The sequence below is a fragment of the Colias croceus genome, chromosome 5 (genome assembly GCF_905220415.1).
Source record: "Colias croceus chromosome 5, ilColCroc2.1".
In the NCBI taxonomy this organism is placed as follows: Eukaryota; Metazoa; Arthropoda; class Insecta; order Lepidoptera; family Pieridae; genus Colias; species Colias croceus.
Window position 1 is genome coordinate 10,276,906 of NC_059541.1, and position 21,169 is coordinate 10,298,074.

A 21,169-nucleotide genomic window follows, 5' to 3' on the forward strand; every position below is an offset into this window, starting at 1 on the left:
TTGGATTTTCCAATGTATGAAAGTCGGAAACCGGGGCCCGGAGCCACTCGAACGGGGCACCGATCGATTCGCCGGCTCGAACAGAGCACGTGTGCCAAATTTGAGACGTAAGGATTCATAAACGGCGATTTTGGCAAAGTACGGCGGCCATCTTGTTTTCGCGAAAATCCCCATTTTTCCACCACCCCTGGTAATCGCCACCAGTTCCGAGCATTTTTTGTTCAGACACCCCCCCTCCAGGTATCACCGTTTTTGCGCACCTCCAGGGGTCCACTCTCTTGTCCAGGGTGTTGGAGATGTCAATATTTTTCCGGTGGTCACTCGCCGCACCTCTATACGATCACGTCAAAATCCCCCCAACTTTCCCCGTAGTTTCCGAGAAACCCGATGTCAGTCAGTCAGTGAGTGAGTGGTAGTGTAGCTTTATATATATATGATAAAATATATAATTCAACAATTTCAATGATGAGCCTATACGGACCTAACGGTAAAGAATACGATCTTGATAAAATTTGCCAATTTTGCTATGGATGGGGTGCTAAAGTGTAACTTTTTTATACCTAAAATTAAAAAAAAAATTATTAAAAAAAAAACTAAAGGGGACCTAACGAAAAAATTGTGGGACCTTATAGGACCTAACGGAGACCTATCGATTAAGGTCATTTTTGACCCAAAATTCTATGGATGGGGTGCTAAAGTTGCATTTTTTTATACCTAAAATTTAAAAAATTATTTAAAAAAAAACTAAAGGGGACCTAACGAAAAAATTGTGGGACCTTAAAGGACCTAACGGGGACCTAACGATCAAGGTCATTTTCGACCCAAAATTCCATAGATGGCGTGCTAAGTTTGCACTGGTCTCGATATGTACTGAGACCGAAGGGAAAAGAAAAGGATTCATAATTTTTGATAGATATATTAATGTCTTATTTTAAGAAAACTACCTATTTATTTGCTATATTTATTGTGTTATTGAGATTTGAAATATTTTTGTAGTATATTTTATAGCCTTATGTTTAGAATTTATAATCCTGAACGTAGCCTAATAGACTCGGAGCTAAAAGCTGTCACTCGGTATGACATTTTTTATGCTTGAAAATTGACATTGTCAATGTCAATATAGCTGAAACTTTGCTGAAACTTGAGGAGAAGAAATGCCAATTTTTATCGGTCGCCTAGCAACTTAGAATAAAAAATAAACAAACTGAAGATGTAAAACTGACACCAATACAACTAATAAATTCATGTGAAATAAAGCGAAATATTATCAATATGTCGGCACCGAAGGTAGTGTGTTTTTAAATTCAAATACATAAGTACAATAGGTAATTCGGTTATTGAAGTAATAATCTTGTTTTTAGTTATTGTATACGATAGAGCAGCCTCATGGGCTAGGCGAGCTTTACTTCATGTGGCAGAAGGGTGAGGCTGGCTCCTTGCTCGCCACCACTGGAACAGATGCTACAGTTGCGATCCACGACCGATCGGGACAGCTTTTGGAAAGAATTAAATTACCTGGGTTAATAATTGTATATAACTTCTATAAAAGACAGAAACAGATTGAAAATGATATTAGAATCAATAGTTGTAACTCATAAATCCCTCGAAATGTGTTATTAAAAAATAATTTACATTAATGTTATAATATAATTGTCTCAATGCTCCAATATAAGTCTTAATATAAAGCAATTACTTCTACAGATTATGTGCTGGCATGGAATGGGACAACGATGGTGATTATCTCGCTATGATAACACCAAACAGCAACTCAGTTTTCCTATGGGAATGTCATACCAATAAGAAAATAAATATAGACACAGGGTTACGAGAGCCACCTTCATGTTTGGCTTGGTCGTTTGGAGAGCCTCTTTTAGCTGTTGGTACCCAAAAAGGAAACTTAGCACTGTATCATCATCATACCACTAAGTATGTTTTTATTATCGCTAATTTCTAGATTACATTCCAATCACTTGGTATAAATTATTTAAATGCCTTCAAAACAATAACCTAACCTGAATTTATTTGTTTGTATTGTAAAAAATATTTTTTGTAGTTAATTAGGCAATTTAAACAATTTTTGTAATAAACAATAATTTTGAACAGTAACTAAACTTAGTCTTAAACTTTGTAGGAGAATACCCATAATAGGAAAGCACACAAAGAAAATAACATGTGCGGCTTGGAATCGAGACAGTATTTTAGTCCTTGGATCTGATGATAAGAGCTTATCAATAAACAACTCAGATGGAGATACATTAAGAGTGATAACTTTGAGAGATATACCAAATGAGCTACAGTTCTCTGAGATGAAGACAGATGAAAGAGTTGCTGGTGAAAATACTGTAAGTTTACTACTTGAATTGAGGCACTTTAACGTGTTATTTATAGCCAAATTGTAAAGAATAAGTAAATAAATTTACTTAAACATTAATATATGTACTAATTTTTATTGACTATTTGTGAAATATACCGCCCGAATTGATATCCTCCTCCTTTTTATTGAAGTCGGTTAATAAAATACTGCAAATATGGTAAATTACTATGTACTTTTCAGATAAGCCTCATTGTTGGCAAGCGAACCCTGTATCTATATAACTTATTGAATCCAGAAAATCCAATAGAACTTGCATTTCAGCAGCGATATGGTTCTATAATTTCATACCAGTGGTACGGAGATGGGTATATATTGATAGGTTTTAGTGCTGGATTTGTGATCGCGATATCCACACATATAAAGGAGGTGGGAGAGGAGTTGTTCCAAGTTAAGAATCATAAGGACAGTTTGACAGATGTTGCCATATTTAATGGCCAAGCAGCGTCTTGTGGTGATGGACAGTGAGTAACTAAAATTATGTACTAATCTAATTTTATACAGAATTTCTTTTGAGTCACTCTTTTGCATATACTCATGACAAAAGGAAGGATTTAAATAAAACAAAGAAATATTAAAAATCATTTATTAGCTATCCGTATTTTAAATTACAATATAAATAATATTTTACAATTAATAAGTTAAGTATTTCAATAATTATAGGCTATGCTAGTCACTACATAGTATAAAAGAAAGTCGCTTTCTCTGTCCCTATGTCCCTTTGTATGCTTAAATTTTTAAAACTACGCAACGGATTTTGATGCGGTTTTTTTAATTGATAGAGTGATTCAAGAGGAAGGATTTAGTATATAATTTATTAGGTTTTAGACAAAGCGGGCGAAGCCGCGGTCGGTAAGCTAGTTATCAATATATGAAACCGGAAATAATTTAGCAGATAGTACATCACATATTACATGATATTTCTGTAAAATTTATTACAAATTAGCATGTCTGTGTCCTATTCTTGCAGATTGATAACATTGTGTTTACATTCTGAGAATGGAATATTACATTTTACCATTATATTTTTTGTGAAATGAAATTAGCAATAAGTACTATTTTCATAGTCCAACCCCAATTTTATAACAAACATTAATCTCGTTAAAATCTCATCTAGACTCAAACTAATATCCGTGTGGAACAACGGCGAAGTCTGCGGCTCAGTCACTCCCTCTGGCGGCGCAGAACGTTGCGCGTGGAGTTCCGATGGGCGGTTACTCGCTACCGCAGGCCGTGCGTACTTGAACGTGTACGTGACTGCGTTGCCGCCGCTGTACGCTGCGTACGGTACGAGAGTGCTGACGCTGACTAATTTGGCTGAAGTCACTGTATATCAGTGTATTGCGGTCGGGGATGAGCCTGAGCCGGTTAATAGGGGTGAGTATTTTTGTATTTTAGTGTAGTTTATTTTAAGTTATGTTTTTTGGTAACGTCGGTGTAATTACGATGCATTCTTGCTTAGTAAGTGTTGATTATTTTAAATTGGTAAAATTATGTTGTACGTAATTAAATCCATTAATCCATCTATATTTAACAACAAATTTGTGGTGGTAATTCAAAGTGCTGAATGTTAATGTTATATTTGTATCAATTGTGGGAGTTGCATTATAAACACGGAGGATGGAAAATTTAATAATTTTATTTCGACTTAAAAGTGTTCTTTCACCCCACCAGCGGAATCAACAGCCCTAGCGACGTACGCGCTCACAACCGAACCCACTTCCATCGCCCTCGGTGGAGCACACGTGTGCTGTGCGAGCGGTAACCACGCGTGGTTCTACCCACTAGCTGGTGGGACTCCCATACGCCGCCAGTACCCCGCGCCCGTGGACGCGCTGCGCGTGGCGGGACAGTACGCGGCTGCGCTCTTCCAGTCGCGGGCTATGTTGCATTCCGTGAGTATACATGTCACAAGACAAGAACAGAGGCATCGGAAGACGGCCTCGCGGTGCTATAGTAAAAAAAAAAAAAAATTGACGGACTACACAAAACTAAATTCGAAAAAAAAAATTCGTATTTCTAACACTCCCTCCCCCCTTTAATACTGTCAGGGGGCTACTTGCGATGAATTAATGCTATATAGGTATTTGAAAAAATAATTATATAAACATTTTCTATTTTTCAGATCGAATCTCCAGATCCATCCGAACCAGAGAAAGAAGCTATGTTATTTCCGGAACCGCACATGGCCACTGCTAAAATAGTCGACATACATCTTACTAGCGATTTTTTTATTTTTGTGACTGATGTGAGTACACAATATGGTTTCTTAATTTTTGGCATATCGTGTTTGAATGAATGAATGAATGAATGAATGAATTAATGAAAACGCTTTATTGTACACCATTACAAACAGGAAAAGACATACAGAAGAGAGACATGCACAAATGGCGGCCTTATGGCTTTAGTAGCCATCTCTTCCAGGCAACCAATCACAAGATAAAAAACATAAAATCATGACAGAGGGTGGTGGTAAAGCTGTATTAGATTAATAATTAAAAAACAAATTAAAAAAAACAATATACCTACATAAACATACACATACATAAGTACATAAAAATTATTATAAATAAAAACATACATACACACACATATACATAAAGCATATATTAAATAAATATCATATTAAAATATATAGGTACCTAAATACAATAAGTTATCACTTTTTAATGTAATGTTTATTCAGTAAACGTTTGAAAGTCTCGAAAGTTTGAGCTTTTCCAATTGTGACAGGATCATTCCACAGTTTAAGGGTCAACTCACACCAAAAGAGCGGCGCACGGCTCCGTTAATGGCGCCGCGGGCATCCGCGCGACTCGTTCGAGCTTGTCATGCGATAATAAGTATTATAGTAATAAAGATAAAGTTAAAATTCATATGACACGGAAACTGCGCTCCGCTTCGCCGCGCTTCGACGCTCTTTTGGTGTGAGTTGACCCTAATAGCTTTCACAGTAAATGAAGAATTGAAGAAAGATTTGTGTGTAGGAATACATAGAGATAGAGTTTCATGAGAGCGCAGGTTCAGTCCGTGAGTACATAAATACTGAAATTTATCTTTGAGATATGAGGGAGTGTTACGATAAAACAAAACTTTGTAAAGCAAATGGAGTATGTGAGTATCCCGGCGTAATCTGATAGGGAGCCATCTGAGTCTAGCACGATAACCGGATACATGGTTAAAAAATTAAAAAAATTAATTACGAGGCGGGATTCGAACTCGTGTCTTTCTGCCATGCCGTGGCAACGCCTGTTCTGTCGACCAACTGTGCAAAAATGAAACGAATCCTTCGTCGTGATTGTTTTTTTTAAGCTATTGCATAGCTTCTATCGCGGGCCTTGAGCACGGGGACCGGATCGAGAAATTCCGTAACGAAAAAACCTCACGCTCCCCACTCCGACGGGCGGAGGTGTGGCTTGAAGGCATAGCATGCAATAGCTTTACCGCGGCAGTCCCCGAGTGCCACATGTCGTTTTTTCAAACGTTTGGTTTCCCAGGAGGGTGACATAGAGTACATCGGTCTGGAGGAGTGGCGGCGGTGCGTGCGCTACAAGCACTCGTGCGGCGTGCGGGCGCTGCACGCGGACATCAGCGGGGCGCGCGCGCTGCTGCTGGACGAGCGGCGCCGCGCGCACGTGTACTGGCCCGCGGCCCCCGAGCTGTGCGCCGTGCGGACTGACAGGTGCGCGGACATCAGCGGGGCGCGCGCGCTGCTGCTGGACGAGCGGCGCCGCGCGCACGTGTACTGGCCCGCGGCCCCCGAGCTGTGCGCCGTGCGGACTGACAGGTGCGCGGACATCAGCGGGGCGCGCGCGCTGCTGCTGGACGAGCGGCGCCGCGCGCACGTGTACTGGCCCGCGGCCCCCGAGCTGTGCGCCGTGCGGACTGACAGGTGCGCGGACATCAGCGGGGCGCGCGCGCTGCTGCTGGACGAGCGGCGCCGCGCGCACGTGTACTGGCCCGCGGCCCCCGAGCTGTGCGCCGTGCGGACTGACAGGTGCGCGGACATCAGCGGGGCGCGCGCGCTGCTGCTGGACGAGCGGCGCCGCGCGCACGTGTACTGGCCCGCGGCCCCCGAGCTGTGCGCCGTGCGGACTGACAGGTGCGCGGACATCAGCGGGGCGCGCGCGCTGCTGCTGGACGAGCGGCGCCGCGCGCACGTGTACTGGCCCGCGGCCCCCGAGCTGTGCGCCGTGCCCGCTGACAGGTGCTGCTAGGGATTGAGATCGACAGAGAGTGAGGAAGGGCGAACGTAGCATAGCAAAGAAGTTTCACTTCTTGTGTAATGTGTACTTTGTAAGCGCGCACTTTTTTTCATTGCAGGCTCTAAGTTACGATATGCGCTGCATAAAAAAATGTTATTAATCGATTTAAAGGAAAGGAGAAGGTTTTCAATTCGACTGAATTTTTGGCCGTGTTACCTCAGAACTTTTGACTGGATTTACAGATTTTAAGTTTTTTGTTAAAAAAAAATTATTTTGCACATCAAACAAGTGGGAAGAACAAAATTTCCCTATCTTATTTCCATTACTTAAGCATTTAATAAATAAATAAATAAATAAATTACAAACAGCAGTTTAAGCAAGCTATTTCGTCCAGTTGCAAGAGCGTGGTCTGGGACATCTGCCTGTCGGACCGCAACGTGTTCGCAGTGCACACGGGCCCCACACTCGACACGTACTACTTCACGCCGCACTCCACGACCGGCGCGTACTGCACGCGCGTGGCGTCCACGCCACTGCTACCGGATCAGATACCGCTCATACTGTTCTCGGGGGATGTGTACTGTTATGCGAGTGTGGGGAGGTAGGTTGTTTTTAGTTTATTTTTTTTTTCAGGCAACAAATGTAGTTACAGTTAAAGGTCTTAATATAACTTAAAAACTACGGCCCATATGAACTTAAAACTACTTAAATACTAAATGCTACATTTTTTTTGTATGGAGCTCCAAGTAGCTACTTGCCTCCACACATAAAAAATGTAGCATAAAATGCTACCGCATTATGGTCTGTAGGTGATAATGAGGCCATTTGAATACTTGTTTTTTAGGTATTCACAAACAACATGTTGTGTGATAAGTGTTGTCGAATTATTTCTAAAAATAATTCACTCGATTGAAAATTTAGTCTGGTTAAAAAAAGTTTTCATCTTTTTTTCAATTTCAGCGTAATAAAAATTGCCCTCGAGTCGCACAACACGAGCGGGCTAGCTGAACCCGACACAGAGAAACGCGTCGCGAACCAAAAGAAGCATATCGACAAGTTGTTACTGTTGCGACGTTTTAGTGAAGCGTGGTTGTTCTGCGATGCGATAGACGAGCCAGAAGTGTGGAGGAAGTTGGGAGAAGCTGCTATTGCTGACCTTAATGTGGAGTTTGGTAAGGCTTCTGGACTTCGGACTCTGATATAAGATCGTTAAAGGCTTTTGGACTTCGAACTTAAAGGCTTTTGTACTTTCATATAGAGTCGATAAAGTAAATATAGAATTAGAAGCACATCGACAACTTGTTCCTGTTGCGACGATTTAGTGAAGCGTTGTGAATCGATGGTAAAAGTACTGCACCATAACTAGAAAATTATATAGACAAGGCTCTATTATGGAACTTACATTTGATGGTATTATGTGAATGCCGTGGCCCATGGTGACTTTTAAAATTAAGAGAATAGCTTTTAGCCTAATTTTTTTTTTCTAAGTTATAAATAGCACAAAACAATTAATTTTCAGCTATCAGAGTGTACACAAGATTGAGCGATGTGGCCATGGTTTGGGCTCTGGAAGACGCCTCACATGTGGAAGAGTTACCTATTTTGAGGTTTGTTATATAAATTTATTGCTTAAAAATTTGGCTATAATTTTTTTTTATTCTGTATCAATTTGCACTCGATTTTATTTTAGCTGTGTGCAGGGTGCCTTAGAAAGTACACTTGTTTTTAAGTTTACAATCATAGTTCATTATTTGTTGAAGTGAAACTTCTTTGGAAAAAACTTTAGTGTAACATTTTTTCGTTACGCGTGACATTTTTCCGTTACGCGCCATCTTTTCCTTATCTCTACCACGCGTGATTCGACGTATTTCTGTAAAGTTGCATATAGTAAATTATTTTGACGTGACAACGTCTTATAATTCGATAGAGCCGGCTGCACGCCCGAAAAAACATGACTCATGCGGCGTTACCTCGCTCGGAGGCGTTCCATGTAAGGCTTGAAGTGCGAGCGAGAGCGCGGAACGAGCGACAAAGAAGCACAATCGTTGTCACGTTCAACTATCGTCAGTAAACCAACTCTACAGACAACCAATTTTTTTTTTTTAAATAAGGTCATAAAGAAGTTTCACTTCTTACGTGTGTACACTAGTACACGCACACATTCTTTTTTAAACTGATAGGTTGCTAAATGAAAAAAAATCTTTAGCCAAGCCAAAAGTGTATACATTAACATTTACAGTGGGTTACTCTGCGCGTGCTTAGACAAGGGCGACGCCGCACTACGCTGGCTAGAAAGCAGCGGAACTAGTTTCAGAGAAAGTGCAGAAACTGGTAGTATGGATATTGGGATTGGCTACATCGGGGATTGTGGTTATAGTGGGGGGAATGTGGGGGCAAAGTATGCGTTAGAGTTGCAAGCGGCACGTGGCGAGTGGGCCCGCGCGGCACAACTAGCGCACACAGCTTGTCCCGCTGCTGCACCGTATCTTACGCTGCATCATGCTGCGCATTTGGATTTGACGTGAGTTGTGTTGTTATAGGTAATAGGTTGGATAAAACGTGATGTTATGTCCCCGTATGGGGTCCAGGACATATGCAATGAATATTTGTTTTTATGGTCGATTTATTTTTACTTTCGGTTAAAAGAAAGTTTGATCGAATGACTATAAGCTAATAAAAATAGAGAAGATCGAAAAGAGTTTGGTCGTATAAGCTTTATAAAGTGGCAATTTTTTGCACAAAAAAGTTAGTAAACTAATAACTAAACTAATCAATGCTTATTTCAGAGCGAATTATCATGATGCACTTGCGACTTATGAGAAAAGTATTATAAATGAAAACACAGATAACGTAAAAGTAAAAGAACACAATGCGAAATGTGAAGCTGGTATCGCTCGGATGGCCATCAGATGTGGTGATATTATGCGTGGTGTCACCACTGCTATGAAATACTCCCACGATGTGAATTTGCTTAAAGACTGTGCTATGTTACTCGAAGAAGAAAAACAGTACAGCCATGCGGCTGCTCTATACGATCACGCGGGAAATACTGAAAAAGCGGCGTCATTGTACATAAAACTGAAATCATGGTTGAAAGTTGAAGCCCTTATACCCAAAATAAATTCACCGAGCATTCACTTGCAATATGCAAGGGCTAAGGAAGCAGAAGGTCGATACACTGATGCTCTAAAATCTTATATGAAAGCACAAGACTATGAATCGGCTATACGCCTCAATTTGGACAAACTTGACGATATAGATGAAGCTGTGACTTTGGTTCAAGAATCGAAATCAATTCAAGGAGCCAAAATGGTTGCGAATTATTTCCAAAACATCGATGATCCTACATCGGCAATTAAATTCCTGGTCATGTCTTTATGCTATGATGAAGCGTTCCAATTGGCGAGGAAGAATGGCAAATTGCAATTATATGGAGAAATTTTAATCCAGACGTCCCAAGCGAGGCCAGAGGATTTCAAGAGCTTAGCGATACATTTTGAAGGGGAAAAAAATCATTTGTTGGCTGGAAAGTTCTACTTCCACGCGGGAGAGTACAAGAAAGCGATGTCTCATTTGTTGAAAGTCGGTGGCTCGGAAGACGAGGAAAATGAAGCTATTACAATTGCTATCGATTCAGCTGCTGCAAGTGATGATGAAAGATTGACAAGAAGGTAATGTAAAAATAATCTGATGTAGCGTCGACAAGCCAATTTATGAGTTATCGAATTTCAAGTGTAACGCTAAGAAAGTTCACACGGTAACTCATATATAAACAGTACGTGCGCTATGCACAGACAGTTACGGGCTTGTCGGGACGCGGGTGGGTCGCATTAGGTCGAATATTAATTACATACGGTAAAATATATGTAGTTAACGAAATATAACCTTTTGCGTAGTTAATCATCTTTTATTACACCCGCACATAACAAGCCCCTACATTGGTGATTCCAATATTGGTGACCCCGTGTTTTGTGAACTATAAAGAGATTGTAACGAAAGGAAATTTTCAGGTTGATCGAATTTTTGCTAGGAGAGACAGACGGCAATCCCCGAGATCCACGACACTTGTTCCGTTTGTATATGGCCAAGAAACAATTCACGGAAGCGGCTAAAACGGCTGTAAGTATACTTATAAGACAAAATAAGGTATTATTTTCATAACAGCATATTACCACTTACCAGTTACCACCATTTACAGTTCTTATTGATTTAGCAGTGAAGGGGTTTTGTTGGCCGCCTTTCGTTTTGTTTTTGAAAACCTCAGAATTCAGTGCGAAACGCTATTACGCTCAATAAAATAACTTTTACACTTTAACCGTTCGAAACGAAAGGAGGACTTTCTAACTGTTATGTTCGTTTGTTTTACTCATTAATTGTTTATTATACAGGTGATAATAACAGCGGGTGAGTGCCAAGCGGGGCGGTACCGTGAGGCGAGAGATGTATCGCGCGGGCTGGTGGGAGCATTACGTGCTCGTGCTCTGCCCGCACCACGTGACTTGCGCCGTGCGTTGGCTTTGCTGCACTCATATATACTGGTAAGTGCTTACACTAAACGACAATTGATCAAAGTACACCATGGTACAAAGTAAAGCTTCTGCCTAGCAGCACGCTCCCCACGTTACCTCACGATGTTGTTAACGCAATTTTTAGGTTATAATCTATACAAAGAATAAAAGTATTCAAAACACAACGCCGTAAAATTTATAGATGCATACTTATTTATTAAAATTGTATTTAAATATTGCGATGCACTTTAATTAAATCGTATAATTTATTTAAATTGACAGGTACGAACGCATGTAAAAAGAGGGCGTCATGACTTGGCTGCTAGGCTATTGTTGCGAACTGCTGCTGAAGTTTCCTTTTTTCCCGCGCAACAACGTAAGTACTTTTTTACCATTCAAGAGAGTATTGCATTTCGGTGACATAATATATTGCATATTGCATTATTGCTGTAGATAATATTTTTTTTTATTACAATAAAAATTATGTACACGTTCTCGTACATTTAATTATTCTTATTTTGATGATCACGTTGAATAACAATTATAAATAATGTATATTTGCAGATCAAGTGTCAATCTTAACGTCGACGGTGATTGAATGTGTGCGCGCGGGACTCAAACCCGAGGCGCTCCACTGGGCACGTGTGCTCATGCAGCCGGAGTTTAGAGACCAGGTATATAAATAAAGTGACGCCTTGTTTGCGTATCTAACAATAACACACATATAATACACCAAAAATATCATTCGACTCAATAAATTGTATGTATTGTGTTCTGTATTACTACAATTATAAATAAAAATCCATACTCTATAATGAATAATGCAAATGTTAATCGCACCTATTGGTGCAATGTAATAAAGATAAAATAGTACGACTAACAAAATTCAATCTAAAACTGCATTCTTGCAATTCCTACTCGTGCAAAAATATGTATTCTACATCCATCATCTAAATTTTAGATCGACCCCAAATACTCAAAAAAGATCGAGTGGGTAGTACGCCACCCGCCCCGCACAGAATCCTCCCCCGCTCCCACCGCCCCGTGCCCGCTGTGCGGCGCCGCTCTGCCCAGCGCGGAGCTGCACTGTGCACGGTGTGAAGCAGACGTGCCGTTTTGCTTGGCGACGGTACGTGTTCGATTTTTGAATTTTGTATTTTTTTGTGTGTGTGTGGGCAGGGTTTTGTTAGTGTCTTTAATTTTTTTTAACGGCTTGGATTTGTTTAGTGACTGTATTTTTTTAAACGGCCAGGGTTAGTTCACAGAACAGTAAGAACAAATAGAAGTGCTATAATGTCATAATTAGTATGAAAACCATTGTCGCCAATCCCACACATTTAAACCGATAGTTATACAGTACACTACAAGTAAACTATGCCTTTGATTGGACAGCTTAATTTGAGTAAAATTGACTTAGGTTACAAATTCAGCATTTCAATATGTACCCTAACGCACCATGTTATGGTTTATTTTAGTACTAGCTGTGCCCGCGACTTCGTCCGCGTGGAATAGCGACTGCATAGTAGTTACTACTTTACATACAATTATTTAGTAAACACGTACTACCATAAACAATTCATAGAATTGTTAATAGAATTTATTACTAATCTAAGCTAAAAAACTTACGTACTTTCCGGAAATCCTGTAAAATATCTGGAAAATCCCCCGGAAAATGTGTGAAAATGTCCGGGTAATACCCGGAAAATATCCGGAAAATGCGTGAAAATGTTCGGGAAAAGCGTGGAAAATGCCTGAAAAATCTCCGGAAAATGCCAGGGAAATGTCTGGAAAATATCCGGAAAAAGCGTGGGAAATGCCTGGAAAATCCCCAGAAAATGCCTGAGAGATGCCCAGAAAATGCCCGGAAAATATTCAAAAAATGCGTGAAAATGTCCGGAAAAGGCGTGGAAAATGCCTGGAAAATTCCCGGAAAATGTCAGGAAAATGTCTGGAAAATGCCTGGAAAATCCCCGGAAAATGCGTGAAAATGTCCGGAAAACGCGTGGAAAATGCCTGGAAAATCTCCGGAAAATGTCTGGGAAATGTCAGGGAAATGTTCAGAAAATGCCTGGAAAATATCTAGAAAATATCCGGAAAATGCGTGAAAATGTCCGAAAAAAGCGTGGAAAATGCCTGGAAATCCCCGGAAAAAGTTCAGGGAATGTAAGGAAAATGCTTGGGAAATGCCTGGGAAATATCTGGAAAATATCCGGAAAAAGCGTGGAAAATGCCTGGAAAATCCCCGGAAATTTCCTGGGAATTACCCAGAAAATTCCCGGGAAATATCTGGAAAACGCGTGAAAATGTCCGGAAAAGCGTGGAAAATGCCTGGATAATCTCCGGAAAATGCGTGAAATGGTCCGGAAAAGGCGTGGAAAATGCCTGGAAAATCCCCGGAAAATGCGTGAGGAATTGCCCGGAAAATATCCGGAAAATGCGTGAAATGGTCCGGAAAAGGCGTGGAAAATGCCTGGAAAATCCCCGGAAAATGCGTGAAGAATTGCCCGGAAAATGCCCGGAAAATATCCGGAAAATGCGTGAAAATGTCCGGAAAAAGCGTGGAAAATGCCACTTCAAATTTGCGAAGTAATTAAAGCAGACAACCAAAAAAAGAAAAAGAAAGCTAAAATCTTTCATATTAAAGTATATGGGATATTCATATTTCATATTATGTACTTAATGTATGGGAGGGTTTAAAGATATTTTTTTTGATATTTCTCGATTTATTTAAAAAAATGATTACGGCCATTATTAGGTTAAGTACTTTCGATATCAGTTTAAAGTTTTTTGTTATTGTTATACTTACAAAAAAAAAATCGCCTGTGCACACTGAACGATTACACCTTGTACATGAATGCCTTAGCAAATGTTCGCCGTAATTATTTAAATGATCATAATTTTTTTTATTAATGAACCAATTGACATGAATTAAACACTAAATGACAAAAAAAATTAACTACAGTTTTGGGTTCGGGATCAATTTAATAATTACACCTGCTAATATTTTTTTACATATTTTCATTGTATAAAATCGTAACATAATTTCCTTTATGTATTGTTCTATTAACACATAGATAATATCTTCCCAAGGTACTAAATTTTAATAAAAAAGTTGTTTTTGTTATTTATATCTAAAAAAGAGTATTTATATTAGACAGAAATAAACATAAAATTTTTATAAGTTTTATGGAAGCTGAATGTAATGCAAATGGGCAAATATAAAAGTAAAATTAGGTATTTAAAATAAATAAATGAAACAACTACCAATTACAGAAAAACTTCTTTTTCGGTTGAAAATTGCTGGATCATGAGTATAATTCTTTATCTCTTTCCTTGGGCAGTCTGGAAGAGATCGCTAGTAAGCGATAAGACCGCCTTATGTACATACCGTGTTAATCCATTTGGTATGATTGTAAATATTTTACTTGGTGTGGTACGTATATTACCACACCAATTGATAAATAATATGTACTCTGATCCCAGTACGATCTGTACCGCGATAGCCATAACGATAATAAAACAATCAGATGACAGTAAAGCACGATTAAAAATCATACTTGTACAGTAGTTGTGAGTGCAATATTTACGTTTCAAAATAACATTTTTTTTGGTACTAAAACGTAGGTAGATTCTCACGCACGCACGCTGATACGTGGTTGGCTGCCCCTTTTCTCATTCCCGAAAAATATCCTCTAAAATTACCCAAGATTCTTCCAATGATTGTACCATACGTTGGAAATTAACTTTAGTCAACAATTGACCACGCGCCAGGATACTTATTTCTACTACATCCTCATGCAAATCGTTAATTTTTATGAACATTGAATCTGTAAATAAAAAAAATGAAAAGATTACTTTACCTAATTTTATTAAAAAGCTACTAACAAATAGAATTCTATCAAGAACTAAAGACTAAGAACTAAAGACTACAACTTACCTTTTGTGGGAACGCAAGAAGGATTTTTTAAAATGTCACAATTAACTGTTAATAGGGTTTATTGCTCTGAGGTTAATAGTGTCTTGTTTGACATCAAATAATAAACATCTACCCTCACTTGTAAAATTTTATTTAGTATATTCACATAAAATATAAGCACCTGAAGTGGACTCTGGGAAGACATGGGTTAAAAAGTTAAATAAATAAGTACAATTAAAAACCCCACCAACATCATATTATTTAATTTTTAATTATAAATTTGCAAGAAGCGTTAAACATGTAAATTGATTTGATTTTAATGAAGTCTCATAGATGGCGCTGTTTCAAATTTGTCTTTATACTACTAAGATTCATTAAACTGTTTCTCTGCCAAAATTACGTAAATGACGTAGTTTTTATAGTGTAAAGCTAGATAATAGCGTGACTTACCCAAAAACAACATTTAAACATGAGTCTTTAGATTGTACGCTGTGTAATACACGGAATACGTTAGAAAAATAAAGGTTCACAGCTCCTCCCCCGGAGGTGATAGCATGATAATGTGTATATAAAAGCCTCACCCGACCTGTTAGTAATATTCGTGCAAAATTTGAAGTCAATCTATGCGGTACTTTTCGAGATTAGCTCGGACAAATATACAGACAAACAGACAAACAGACAAACCGACAAACAGACAAACAGACAAAAATTCTAAAAACTATGTTTTTGGCTTCTATATCGATTATAGATCATGGATTATGTATTCTTTTAAAAAAATATTCAATGTACAGTTTTGACTTTCCTACGATTTTATTATATGTATAGATTTAATTATAAATTTGCAAGAAGCGTTAAACATGTAAATTGATTTGATTTTAATGAAGTCTCATAGATGGCGCTGTTTCAAATTTGTCTTTATACTACTAAGATTCATTAAACTGTTTCTCTGCCAAAATTACGTAAATGACGTAGTTTTTATAGTGTAAAGCTAGATAATAGCGTGACTTACCCAAAAACAACATTTAAACATGAGTCTTTAGATTGTACGCTGTGTAATACACGGAATACGTTAGAAAAATAAAGGTTCACAGCTCCTCCCCCGGAGGTGATAGCATGATAATGTGTATATAAAAGCCTCACCCGACCTGTTAGTAATATTCGTGCAAAATTTGAAGTCAATCTATGCGGTACTTTTCGAGATTAGCTCGGACAAATATACAGACAAACAGACAAACAGACAAACCGACAAACAGACAAACAGACAAAAATTCTAAAAACTATGTTTTTGGCTTCTATATCGATTATAGATCATGGATTATGTATTCTTTTAAAAAAATATTCAATGTACAGTTTTGACTTTCCTACGATTTTATTATATGTATAGATATCATCAATAGGTATATTAGCTGTTTTGTTTCTCTTTGCTAAGAAATTACAAATTCGAGAACATTCAGCTATTCCACAACAGAGAGGGCGTTAGTTTTCGATAGATATAACTTTGAACCTCAACACATAGAAATAAGGTTGAAATTTGTGTCACTCTACATTAATGACATTAACTTGATATTAATCTGATGCTATGCTCTAAGGGATGTCGGCCTTGTTATCGATAATTCACAAATAAATATTTTTTGCGCATTTTTTTTTCTTTCTATTATATGAGTATAGTACAATGTGCCACATTTTGGAGTATGTTTATTACTACTAAGTATGTCTTTTCATATTATTATTATTAAATAAAAAACGGAATAGAATAGTATAAATCTATATTTACAAAATACAAACAGAAAATATGCATTATTTTAAATCTTGGAACTGCCGTAGGTTTGATGTATCGGCGGTCTTTGTTAGACTTCTTAGTGCTGTTCGGCATCCAGTTAACTCGTCACGTTGCATTTATCCATTTCTCTTTTAAATTAGCCTCTTTGGGAAATCTATAAATAAATTGGATAAATGAAAGCTAAGGAAAAATAAAATAAAATTTAATATTTATAATGTTTGTCTTTTCTAAAGTATCGATACTGTCGATATAAGCTACAACCATCACTAAACCGACATTCGTTTGTTTATTGCAATAATATTCCAGAAAGTCTTGTTTGCTGTTCAATCTATATTAGTACTAGTAGTACTATATATTAGTACTAGTAGTACTAGTAGTACTATATATTAGTACTAGTAGTACTAGTAGTACTAGTTTTTTGACAAATTACGACAAGCGAAGTTATAACATAAAATATATTTAAAATAAATTAAAATAAGACTTACCGATGGTATGAAATGCCTCCATTGCTGATATTATTTCGTCTGCTATCATTTTTCCACTCTAATACCGAACAACACGCCCTAATTAATGAATAAATATGGAGAAAAGGTTTGACAGCTGACAACCGACTCGAATATTTTTCTGCGCACAACTGAGACCAAGTATGGTGATCTTACCTTACTAGTGACACGTGGGCCACGCCCACATCACACTTCTATTTGTTCTTACTGTTCTGTGGTTTAGTTACCTAGTGCTTGGACCTTGTTTCTTTTTTTGTAAACGGCCAGGTTTTATGACTTTATTATTTTTATGTGATGGTTATTTAATGCGGATACTAGCAGTATTTCTTTATTTTAAAGTAAGGGTTTTTTACTGCTTACACCTGGAGTCTGGACACTTTCCACTATTCTCTCTTGCGAGAATGTCCCCTGAATTTGTGCTTCACAATTCAATTGAAAAACTATCATTAAATAGAATGTGTGTAAATAAATATCATCAGTGACTTTAATTTAAAATAACATAAGTATATACGTTAATTAATATATTTTTAATGGCAGGGTCTTCATATCGTCAAAGATGATCTCACAGCATGTCCGGAATGCGACTTTCCAGCTATATTAAGTGAATTTACAGAGTAAGTGTGAATAATATATTTTTCAATTAGTTCTCAATGTGAAAATTGTGATATAGATGTCGTGGTCATATCGTAGATTTGATCATTTCATGATATGAGTGGCCATTTCACGAAATGGTCGCATATCGTGAAATGGCCAATTTAGTTTGGCCACATCATGATGTGGTTTGGTCAGATCAATGATAAGAAATCGTTTCACGATATGGCCAATTAACGCACGGTTTTTTCATGAAATGATCAAAATTATTTGATCATATCGTAAAATAGTTACATTAATCGTTGGTAGAGGCGCTGCAAGCTCTGTGTTTATGTGATAAGATGGCGGCTTTAAGAAAAAATGCGACTTAAATAATATAATTTAAGAAACTACTACTATATTATTATAATATAGTAGTAGTTTCAGTTCATTATTGTTTTTGATAATAAAAAAAAAAAAAAAAAAATTGTTTGTTTTTTAAAAAGCGATCCGCTTCTGGCACTCGCCGGCCGCTGCCGCGGCACGCTCGCTTTGCTCGCTCGGCTCGTGCGTTGTTTATCAAAGTCTAACCTAACCTAACCTAACTGTTTTCTATTGCAAAAACGATTCGCTTCTGGCATTCGCCGGTCGCTGCCGCGGCACTAACTTAAATGACATTAAACAAGTTTTTAGAATATAGTTATTCTGAAATTTTTTAATATTTTATGGACTCTATATTTTATACGATCTGGCCAAATGTGGATGACCAAATCGTGAAACGTTGACGATTTAACGATCTGATCAAACTATGTTGGCCATTTCACGATATGCGACCATTTCGTGAAATGGCCACTCATATCATGAAATGATCAAATCTACGATATGACCGTCGTGGTCATATCGTAGATAGACATAGTTAATTGGAAAAACTTTAATGCTTAAAAATTTTAATTTACAAGACTGAAAAAATGATTTGCTGAAATAAATATTTAGGAGTATTGTAGGAGTAGGACGATATACCCAGTGTGGGCTACGTGGCTAGTGTTGGAGGGATTTGTTATAAAATCAAACTAAAATGTACACTAATTAATTTATTATTACAATCACTGCTATTACACTTTTACTTGATACTGTTTAATTGTTAATGTTATTGTTAATTATTATATTATATGTTAATTATTCTGTTAAATCTTAATATATATAAATCTCGTGTCACAATGTTTGTCCTCAATGGACTCCTAAACCACTTAACCGATTATAATAAAATTCGCACACCATGTGCAGTTCGATCCAACTTGAGAGATAGGATAGTTTAAACATGTAGGTACCACGGGCGAAGCCGGGGCGGACCACTAGTAAATGTTATAATTATGTTATAGTATGTTTAATGTTAAAATGTTACGCGTCGGTAAAATGCTGTTTTGTGGACTGACTTAATTTATGATACCTAGTATTGCTGACTAGGGTGTTCGGTGGTCTTTGCACCGAACAAGTAATCTAGGTACAAATATATTTTATTGCTATTCAATTTGCGATCTCTTAGTTATTATTTAAATAATATTATGCTTTTGTTTTTTCAGAATCCTGCGTGAAGAAGGCAAGTGTCCAATGTGCGGAGAGAACGTGGACTATCGGCGCTTGGTGAAAATTGATGACGTCACACTTTACCTAGATCTCAATACTGGAGAATAAGATAAAAATAATGTATTTTCTACATGTGTAAACTATAAATATCAGATGATACAAGTGTGTCACTTCTCAAGAACATTGCATTTAATAAAAAAAATGTTGTGTGGTTTTATGAAACCACGGTAAAAGTGAAACTTTTTTTCACACTATAGACATTTAACTAAAAATTATCGTATTTGTACGATAATTATCGTACGTATCGTGCGTCACGTGACATGCGCTACACAGACCAAAAAATTTGAGACGATGTAATAAAAGCTTCACTTTAATATTTGAGTTTGGATTATTCGTAGTAATCGTAAATAAATCGTCCCTAATAACCACCGAGCTTAGAATATCTTTATTTATATTTATAACTAGCTGTGCCCGCGACTTCGTCCGCGTGGAATAGTGACTGCATAGTAGTTACTACTTATCTTAAATTATTGAGTAAACACAGACTACCATAAATAATTAAAAGAACTGCAAGTAAAATTTATTACTAAACTGAGCTAAACAATACTAAAAAAATGCCTTATTAATTTTCTACGTAAAATTTCTTTTAAATTATGTCATATTATTTTTAGGCACCAGGGGGGAGGGGAGCAAATTTCTTTTCCTTCCTTCCTTGTATGGATGTTTTTAACTATGTATCGTGCAGCAACTGATCAGCTTAATCGATACTCAGTTTTTATCAAATCCAGCACAAAATCCAAATCAGATCTTTCCTGAATCCTGTCTCACGCCTGTAGGTAGTAACTAAACCGTTTAGACCGTGCAATAAAAATTAAATAAAAAAAAAACAGCGCTACGAAGAAAAGTGCATACATAGAAAAAGGAATAAATAATTTCACAAACTTCCCGAAGATTTTTAAAAATAAATACCATTTTAAATATTTATTAAAAAAAAACAAAGTCATCGGGGCTGCCATGCCAACATTATCATAATATACCTCATTATCAAAATACATATATGGTACTTAATTTTAAAGATCGTCGGGAAGTTTGTAAAATAATTATTTAGGGTCAACTCACACCAAAAGAGCGTCGAAGCGCAGCGAAGCGGAGCGCAGTTTCAGTGCCATATGAATTTTAACTTTATTTTCATTACTATAATACTTATTATCGCATGAGAAACTCGAACGAGTCGCGCGGATGCCCGCGGCGCCGCTGGAATTCCGCGGAATTCCAGCGGCGCCGCGGGCTCGAGCTCGAGTACACTTGGACATTTACAGGAATAATAATTGTAACAGATAACTTACGTTTTATCGTACAGTGTATAGAATGCCTTAGCAAATGTTCGCCGTGAATACTTAAATGGTCATAACTTTTTTATTTACGAACCGATTGACATGAAATAAACACTAAATGTTAAATGAAGATTACCACAATATATTAGTGAAAACCGCATCTTAATCGGATAAGCCGTTTCTGAGATTAGCGTGCACGAACATACAGACAAACAGACAAACCGACAAACAGACAAACAGACAAAAAATTTTTTAACTACAGTTTTGGGTTTGGGATCGATTTAATAATAGCACCTGCTAATTTTTTTTTATATATTTTGATTGTACAGATACGACTTTTCTAGAATTTTATTATATGTATTGATGCTATTAGTTTATGTGAATTGTTTCTTTTCTAT

General features: G+C 37.5%; 1 protein-coding gene and 1 long non-coding RNA gene across 2 annotated transcripts; one reads left to right on the plus strand and one right to left on the minus strand.

Annotated features, from left to right (window-relative positions):
* Positions 1–1,157: 1,157 nt before the first annotated feature.
* On the plus strand, positions 1,158–19,892 carry LOC123692148 (WD repeat-containing protein 19). Its single transcript, XM_045636840.1, has 21 exons — positions 1,158–1,287; positions 1,362–1,519; positions 1,702–1,926; positions 2,132–2,342; positions 2,555–2,835; positions 3,489–3,748; positions 4,046–4,266; positions 4,497–4,619; positions 5,869–6,053; positions 6,971–7,177; positions 7,537–7,748; positions 8,096–8,183; positions 8,816–9,097; positions 9,363–10,247; positions 10,587–10,695; positions 10,965–11,114; positions 11,367–11,460; positions 11,649–11,758; positions 12,046–12,213; positions 17,821–17,897; positions 19,434–19,892. The coding sequence occupies exons 1-21, from the start codon at positions 1,273–1,275 to the stop codon at positions 19,543–19,545; spliced, it is 4,173 nt and encodes a 1,390-aa protein (XP_045492796.1). The 5' UTR covers positions 1,158–1,272; the 3' UTR covers positions 19,546–19,892.
* Positions 16,747–17,299, minus strand: LOC123692151. The gene is made up of 2 exons (XR_006751494.1): positions 17,266–17,299; positions 16,747–16,934 (listed from the first exon to the last, which is right to left on the minus strand). It is a non-coding gene; the product is annotated as an uncharacterized LOC123692151 (long non-coding RNA).
* Positions 19,893–21,169: the final 1,277 nt, after the last annotated feature.

What these genes read in the sequence shown, in the direction of transcription:
- LOC123692148 (XM_045636840.1), top strand. An exon ending in GCTGCGCATTTGGATTTGAC is followed by an intron (nt 9,098 to 9,362) that starts GTGAGTTGTGTT and finishes TGCTTATTTCAG; the next exon opens with AGCGAATTATCATGATGCAC. An exon ending in AGCCGGAGTTTAGAGACCAG is followed by an intron (nt 11,759 to 12,045) that starts GTATATAAATAA and finishes TCTAAATTTTAG; the next exon opens with ATCGACCCCAAATACTCAAA.